The sequence below is a fragment of the Miscanthus floridulus genome, chromosome 3 (genome assembly GCF_019320115.1).
Source record: "Miscanthus floridulus cultivar M001 chromosome 3, ASM1932011v1, whole genome shotgun sequence".
NCBI classification, from domain to species: domain Eukaryota; kingdom Viridiplantae; phylum Streptophyta; class Magnoliopsida; order Poales; family Poaceae; genus Miscanthus; species Miscanthus floridulus.
Window position 1 is genome coordinate 132,320,764 of NC_089582.1, and position 8,452 is coordinate 132,329,215.

General features: G+C 49.5%; 1 protein-coding gene across 1 annotated transcript; it reads right to left on the bottom strand.

Moving 5' to 3' along the window:
- Nucleotides 1–621: 621 nt before the first annotated feature.
- On the bottom strand, nucleotides 622–3,475 carry LOC136542473 (NAC transcription factor NAM-B2-like). Its single transcript, XM_066534935.1, has 4 exons — nucleotides 3,263–3,475; nucleotides 2,896–3,142; nucleotides 2,312–2,640; nucleotides 622–2,148 (listed from the first exon to the last, which is right to left on the bottom strand). Exons 2-4 carry the CDS (start codon nucleotides 3,110–3,112, stop codon nucleotides 1,438–1,440), a joined length of 1,257 nt encoding a protein of 418 aa, XP_066391032.1. The 5' UTR covers nucleotides 3,113–3,142; nucleotides 3,263–3,475; the 3' UTR covers nucleotides 622–1,437.
- Nucleotides 3,476–8,452: the final 4,977 nt, after the last annotated feature.

Sequence of the window (8,452 nt, forward strand, 5' to 3'; positions counted from 1 at the left end):
TCGCGGGTGCCATCACCCCAAAAGGTACTAGCCCTATTCGGGGAACGCCAGCGGCAACAGTGCCGAAAGGCGCCGGGCCGCGATATGCCCCGCGCCGACGTTTCGAGCGCCCGTACGCTCGCTCGCTCGCTGGCTCTCTCGCTTCGCCCGCGCGGGCGCCGGATCGGAGGAAAAAAACAGAGGATGCATGCTTGCCGCGCGCGCATACGCCTAACTTCTTTCCGTCTAGGCCTAACCTCCTTTCCTCCCCGGCCGGCAGGGCTCCTTCTCCGATAGCCGCGGCGCCCGTGCCATGGGGCACGTCTCGCGCGCTCCATGCCAAGCTCTGCCGGTACATGCCATTGGCCAACGCCGCCCGCGGACACGTGGTTTTTGCCTTTTCTCGGCAGGTGAACGCGACGGCGCCTCGACGAACCGCCAGCAAGCGCGCGCGGTTCGTTCTCGCGAGCACCGTTCGCGCCAGCACCGCCATCAAGCTGCAGAGTTTGTTACTAGCTAAGTGACGTGGGAATGAGGAGGCGGCTGCTGGACGAGAGATTCCGTTATGGCATGTTCTCAGCGCAGATATATGAGGGTGCAAGTGACATGGCACCACAGGGGATAGTGCAAATGGTCTAGCAATTTTTAAACTCGTCTGTATATACATTACAGTCCAATAATCCAACCGAAACATAGATTACACATGCAGCTATATTAATTGTGCACACAACCTGCAGGTGCCTAGATGGCGACAATGGCGGGCGACGACGGCTTTTATATCTAGCAACCAACCCATTGCAAGCCAAGATCTATACACAGCTGCGGCTCAATTAGGAAATTCTGTAGGTATGCAGTAGGCTACTAGGTAGTATGACGAACATTGTCCATGCGTGTGCATATGCATGAATCAAGCATACACATATCTTTTTTTTGGAGCTTTAAGCATACAAATATCTACATGCATGCAATATAATTACCGTACAGGCGTATAGTACCTGCCCTATTATATTATATATTTTCCCTGTTAACTACATGTCCGTGTGAACTGTGCATATATAGTAAAATATGTATACACAGCAGTTAATTTTGTTTTATGGCGGGGATGTCATGAACAGGGGGTGGTCATGAACATGCATGCAGGCTAAATTTATTTTATGCAGGGTTCAATCTATAGATGCAAGAGGCTAAATGGCTAATTAATATATCTATGTAAGTATTGGCTAGCTAGATTTTTGCTTCAAATTGGCCTACCTGCTAGTTGCAAGGTTGCTTAATTAGCTCCGTACAAGTACGTGCTCGTGGTAGGCAATGCAGCAATATATATGCATGCACTTGTCCTTGTGGTTCACTGAATGAGACTACTATAACAACTGGTACTAGCTCCTGGCGATGCTGACTACCTGAAAAGCCAGCCATATGCATCAATGCATGCCCATAGGCAATGTCGGTATCACGGATTCACGGGTTCCAGTTCACGCCGGATAGCTGGTAGGGATGCTGGAAACCGCATGTGGCGGTGGCGGCCGCGGCAGCTTCCGGCGTTACTGGTGTGCCGAAAATGGCGTGGTGGTGATAGGTTGCCACACCTTGCCCGCCGAGCGGGTTGAGAAATGTAGGAACGATGGCATTAGTGCCACCGCTGCAGTCGCCACTATCGACGGCACCGGCGGCGCTAACAGCCGCCAGCTGGTTATTCCTTTCGGACGGCGACGACAGGGACGTACCGCCGCCGTCAGTGGTGTCTCTGTTGTACCCATGGAACCTCTGTGCCGGTGGAAGAATTGCGAGTGCCGACGCGTCGAACCAGTTGATTGGGGTGGTGGAGGACGACGGGACGAGGAGCTGCTTGGTGTCCGCTGGAGCAGCTGCCCTCGTCGCCGCGGCTAGCTGGCTCAGGGAGCTGGCGCCCGCTGGGAGGCCTGTGTCCTCTGCTGTGATGAATCCGTCCAGGAAGTTGTCCTCGTGATGGTGGTGGATCAGCGAAGTGTAGTTGTTGCCGTTATGATGAGCCGCCCTTCCTCCCCCTGCGACGGTGGCCATGGCAGCTGCAGCATGCGTCGGGTAGGCTGCCACCGCGTCCTCCACGGAGTCCTCGCACTCCATGCTCCTCTCGCCGGCTCCAAGCTTGTTGGTCTTCTTGTAGATGCGGCATAACACCCAGTCGTCGAGCTGAGACACTAGTTAGAGCTTGATCACCACACCAGCTATATATTATATTAGCGAAAACATTCTGAGAGATTATTGATGCATGCATATGTTTGTTAATGCAATCTCAGGGTAGATCGGATTATGTTCCGGTCTTTACACTGTAGAACAGTAGCGCATCACGTACCCTGAGAGACGATGTGGCCTTGCCTCCGACGACGTTGCAAGGCGGCGGCGGCGGCCGGCTGGTGGTTGAGCTCGCCGCATCCGCGAGGCGGTACTCGTGCATGATCCAGTTAGTCTTGAGGCCCTTTGGCGGCTTCCCGCGGTAGAACACGAGCGCCTTCTTAACGCCAACCTTCTCGCGGTTGCCACCGGACGCCATGATGGGCTTGTCTGTGCCAGTCGCCTTCCAGTAGCCGGACGTTGCCGCCCTGTTCGGCCGCGCTCCGTTGGGGTACTTGCGGTCCCTCGGGCTGAAGAAGTACCACTCCTGCTCCCCGAAGGTCGCCTTATCTGATCAACCATCATGTCCAGGCCACAGTACGTGAGAGTAGTATGGCACATGCATGGAAGTATGCAAGCTAGATGTGCATATACTAGTATAGTATAACACATAGTAGTATTACTTTATTATTTACTTCCAAAAAGATGTGCACAGTATTAAAAGAATATTTTAATAGAGTACTACACTGCATACACAATAAGATGAGATAATCATGCCAATAAACAATTCATCAATCAAGTTGGTACACACGCTAGCTTACGTACCAGGTAGCTCCCACGGATCGAACTTGTAAAGGTCGACCTCGGCGATGATGGCGACGGGGAGCGGCACGGACGCGGCCTTCTTCTTGAGGTATTGGACGACCAGCTCCTCGTCCGTCGGGTGGAACCGGAAGCCCGGCGGGAGATCCGGCGCCGAGCTCGGCTGCTTCTGCGGTGGCAACTCGCCGGACGACGAGTCCGTGCTCTCCATGGACCTCATCACCGTAGACCTAGCTACCCCGGCCGGCCCCTGTACCAAGCGCCAACACCAGATCAGTAGATCGATCTACCAGACTAAATATACTACGCACACAAAAAGCACAGCAGCAGCACCTTGTGCTACCCAACTGCCATGCTGTTTGCTGCTTACCGCGGGATGGATCCCTCCCTGCAGTTTGGCAGAGCCGCCGGCCTCTAGTAGTAGTGTGAAGGAGAGCAGACAGCGACGAGGATAGCCGGGGTTTGTTACGCTGTCGGTTGGGAGGATCTGATGGAGCAGGCGGCAGGCGAGTGATCTGCGCTGGGATTTTTGGTGGTTTCGCCCTGGGAATCCGTAGCGATGGAGGAGAGCCGGCCGGAGACGGAGGCGCAGGCGGGCAGGGGAAGAGTGGGAGGTACCGAAGGCATTGCCCCGAGAAATATGGCTCCGTTGCACCGAACCGCAGAGCCCCGCACCCGTCGTCCCTCGACACGTACCCCGCCGCCGCCCGTACCGCGTGTCAGCTCGCCACCGGCCGCGTCCAGCACCCGCGCGCGCGCGCCGTGAAAGCGATTCCGTGAAGCCCTCGCCCGGTCGCCCCTGGCCATGCGCTCGCGGGCTGGCCGCGTCGTCCGGGCTAGCTCTTCCTGAGAGCCGAGCCCAGCCCAGCCGCCGGAACAGGATCCTTGGTGGCCTCATTTCGGCCCGCGTTCGTAAACAAATGGGCCGATTTCTTCTCAGTTAGCCCGTCCAGAGCCGCTACCGAGGCCCACGTGCTATCATGGATTTGGGAGTAGAAAATTAGAAATCGCGGTGCAGGTCTGAAGCTACCCCTCGTTTCTTCCTCTTTTCCTACTAAACTAAAGAACAGAGAGAGATAGGAGTATAATTTAACCAGATTCTTCGAATGTTCCTGCGCTGAATTTCAAAATTTGAGCTCGCCTCGTACGGCGTCCGGACCGTGGTCTTGGATTCATGGTTCATGACTTGACTGTGCTCATTGTTTTTAAATCTAAGTCCTGTTTTAAAAGTTTCTCCTAGTCCTAGGTGAGTTCAACATTCAATCAAGTTAAACAAACAAATAAATGAAAGACAGAACTGAACCGAACTGCGGTCGAATCGGTGCCAAGAGAAATCCAGCAGAGTACAGCTGTGCACATTCTTCTTTGACGTATATATGTCTCTACTTTCTGAAACGGGTCTTTAACGTACTTTCTTGGCACATATAATGGAATGTTCCATTTCCTAATTGAGGTTTCAGCATACTCAATCAGCTGATTAACATTGTAGCTCCAAAATTTAATATGATTAGTTTGACGAGATTTCCTGACAGTCCAATTGAATCGCCTCCAAACATTCCAGTCTATCTTTGGAAGAAAACTAAGCCGCGGCATGCATTATTTTATCATTAGCCAGCTGCTAGCGGTCATCATGCTACTAGAGTTCCGACTTCCGATTCCGAGTCCATGCATGGCTGCACGCTGCATCGGACCAGCAGCAGAGATGCAAGGAAAGTCACTGTCAACATAAAAGGAAGCTGGTTGTACTATTTAAAAATGAATAAATAAATACCCAGTTGATTTCAAGATCAAAGACCAGCAATTGACCTTGACCACAGTAATCATCAACATTTTTAATTTCAAGTGCCACACCAAGCGGTTGTATTAACCGCCAGAATCTCCAGCCAGCCAATGAGAAGATTCACCGAAAAAACAAGTACGAAGTATACGTCTGAGTAGCTTCCAAATTAGCTAGGCTGCTGTGTCTCTCTGACCGAAGGGCCAAAATCATCTTCCGTAGTCCGTACACAGCTTAGCGACTAAGCTGACGGCGCATCTAGATCGGGCGCGCGCTTGGAATTCCGTTTGGGGGGGGGGGGGGGGGGGGGGGGGGGGGTGCGGGGGGGACGCCGCGATCCGTTTGGCTGACCCTTGACCCTGTCAATTCCGGGGTCTCATCTGCCTCTGACCGGACGGTCTCGATCGCCGATTGATCAAACCCTAACCTGACTTGTGTTTGTGGTTAATGATCCCGGTCAACGTCTATCTTAATGATGTGGCTGCATTGCACTGCATGTAGGTCAAACAGGAGTAGCCGCGTCTGACCCATGAAGAGAAAACCAATGGGCCTAGAACTCTGCAAGCCTGGCTCGGTGGCGCCTGGCGACTGTCTGCAGTAAGAAATTAAATTAAGGACGTACGCCGTGAGGATTTGCTGTATATTCATGACACGTGTCCATATTTGCTGTATACTATAAATTTAGAAAAAAATAGCTGGAAAACAAATATTACTCCCCGTCGCTTTTTATATGTCGTATTTGTTTTAACCTAAGCTAAATATTTCATCTTTGACCATTGATTATTTACCGGTTGTCTCGGAAGAGACTTTGACCATCGATTTTAAGAAAGTAGTTGTTATAGTAAATCTAAAAACATACTTCTTATGGTGGTGTTCGCTGGTCTGAACCGTTCAGCCAGCCGGCTGGTTTCAGTCACGTGGTACTATTTATCAAACCAGCCGAACAGTGTTTTTCTCTCACAACAAACCAGCCGGAACAGTGTTTTTCAGCTAAGTTTCAGACCAGCGAACGGGGCCATATTGTTAGTATGCACGTACACATTTTTTTTAAATTGATGATCGAAGTTAAAAATGCTCGACTTAAAACAAAGCTAATATGACATGTGAAAAAGAATAGAAAGAGTACTTCTTAACTTCAAGAGGATGGACACGGATGGTAAATCTGTGATAGGTCCTGGCGGCGCCGTGGTCACACTTCCACCCATTTTTTTTTCCAATTAAGCACACGGAGGCGCGTAGCTAAGCAGGATAGGTAGTACTGTACGATCTGCATTGGAAACATTGAATTTTCAGGTTGGTCGTCATTCGGTCAGACGACAGCGCCGCCGGAGTCCTGCGGTTTGTCTGGCAGCTTGGAAAAATAGAAACAACAGAGAGGGTTGGCTAGTTTTGGCTGAAGCAGCAGAGAAAGTTCAGACTCGTCCGGTACCGCCGGGAACCCATAACAACAGGCAACATCCGAGCAAGTATCAGGTAGCGTGATTACATAAATACCATTGGACTGATTTGGTTTCTTTTGCCACCTCAACACTCGTTCTCTCTCCATGTCGGATGCAGGTGAGAAAACGAGACACGGAAGTCGTTGCTGAAGAAAACGATCGGATTTGTCGGGTGCGGCGGCACGATCGCCGTCTGCGTCGTGTCTTTGTCAGCCTACGCGATCCTGCGAACGGACGTACGCTCTCGTCTTTTTTTTATTTTTGTGTCTTTCTCACTCAGTTCCCTCGTCGTCTTAGTTTCAAGTCTTTCATTTTTCATTATATTTGAGATCTTGATGATCTGCATGCGTTCACACATGTCTTAGAACGCCACGTTTATGCGCCCTGTTCGCTTGGCCTTGTTTGGCTTATAAACCGTACTTTTTCAGTCAACTAACATTAATTTTCTCACACAGTCAAATCAGCCAAAAATACTTTCAACAATCGAAAAGGGCTAAATTGGAAAATGGAGCGACTACTTGAATTGCAAGCAACTTTACTGCAAGGACCATGCCAAAGCAGTAGAGGGATTAGGGTGAGCATAACTTGTCGGTTAAGACTAACCTTCTTCCTAATCTTTGCGGAATATAAATCCATGCACTACAGAGTTAGTAGTTGAGCACTAGACATCTAACAGAAACCTAGGACATTTTCCCAAGTTCAACTCTAACCTCTCGTGGAATTTGTTGTAAAACATACAGACTCTATTTTAAAAGGAAATAAAAAGAAGGAATCTCAATCTAGTCCGTTTGTACGTGGGCTCTTACTAAACTTTTAGACCTTAGCATGACTATATATATGTGAGAGCTCTATGTTGTAATCACCAATATTGAGAGAAATAAAGAATAGTCTCCCTATCTCTTGTGTCTATGTGTTCTACTTTCATCTACTGAGAGACAGAGAGGGGAAGGTCCTAACCGCTGGCAACATGTTTTATAACACGTTATCAGCACGACAAGCTCTACGTCGACATCGCCGTTGAAGCTGCCGCCGATCTTCGACGCCGACACTTGTGTCGACATCTCGCGGCTACTACTTCGACGACGTCGACATCTCCTGACGTTGTTAACGGAACGGATCTGCTACCTCTACTTGCTGCCGATATGAACTACATTGACATACACCATTGTCGTTAAGCAGAGAGTTCTACGACAATACCAAACGTTCTAACGCGGTATGTATCTACTAACCACTACCCTACGTAGCATGTGAGGTAGATCAAATTGGACATCCTGCAAGGTACATATATGGATCTTACAGATCAAATTGCAGTTTGTCTTACCATCGAGTTGGGCAATTATGTTTTTTTTGTCGCAATTACTATACATGACGTGTGCATAGGAATTTCTACCGGAAGTACATAGACAACTACGTGCATGCTACGTGATTGCATCTAGAAGAGCTGAATTTTGGGTTAATAAAATAAAAAAGGAAAGAACACGAAGGTTTTTTTTTTTGTTCCTGGCTTGCACGTCAGCAACATCATGCGTTGATCGAGGCACTAAGCTCCATTACGAAGAGCATGCGGCCGCCACTTGCACGGACCGAACGCCGTAGCCTGTGCATGTCTGCGCATGACTCATAGGCCAGACAGAGCAATGTCGTAGGCAGGCCTATGGACACGCCGCACCGAGCATGCTGAAGCCCGGAGACTTCCGCAATTTCACATCAGACTCCACACGCCCGAATACCTCATGTTCCAGCACGCACATCGCCGAACAGCTGCATGTATGTGCCGCGACCTGAAGTCATAGACATCGTGGCCTGGCCTGAACGCCACCTCTGCATGGTGCAAGAAGCACCTCCACAAAGCTCGCATGTCATAAGCCCAACCTACCTCGCACGAACATCGACACCGTGTCCTCCGCGGCCTACACGTCGCTCAGCCATATCCTTGGCTCACACGTAGTTGTACAATCCAGCCAGCCTGAATGCTGCTTACGTGTCTATTAGGCATGAATTTTGCATTAAAGAAAGCAAAATACGGCATGAAGCTGTAAAAATATTGTCTTGATCTCGTTGATCATACAATTGTTAGATCAGGCACAGGAACATGTAGTTCCAACATGCTAATAATCTACGTCTTTGTTCGGCTTTGAAAATTTTATAACCTGTAGTTTTAGCACGCATGAAGAATTGTGAACTTGATGCTAGCAAGCACCTCATCACCGTGACTAATCATCAAGCTTGCAGCTACATGTGCGGTGTGCCACAAATTTCTAGAAGAAAATCATTTTGACAAAAAATCCCTCTATTTGTATACATTTATAGTATTTAATTTATGTTCATGTATATGTACCATGTT

What these genes read in the sequence shown, in the direction of transcription:
- LOC136542473 (XM_066534935.1), bottom strand. Translation starts at nt 3,112, where the DNA reads ATGAGGTCCATGGAGAGCACGGACTCGTCGTCCGGCGAGTTGCCACCG. An exon ending in CGATCCGTGGGAGCTACCTG is followed by an intron (nt 2,641 to 2,895) that starts GTACGTAAGCTA and finishes ATGGTTGATCAG; the next exon opens with ATAAGGCGACCTTCGGGGAG. An exon ending in AGGCCACATCGTCTCTCAGG is followed by an intron (nt 2,149 to 2,311) that starts GTACGTGATGCG and finishes CTAGTGTCTCAG; the next exon opens with CTCGACGACTGGGTGTTATG.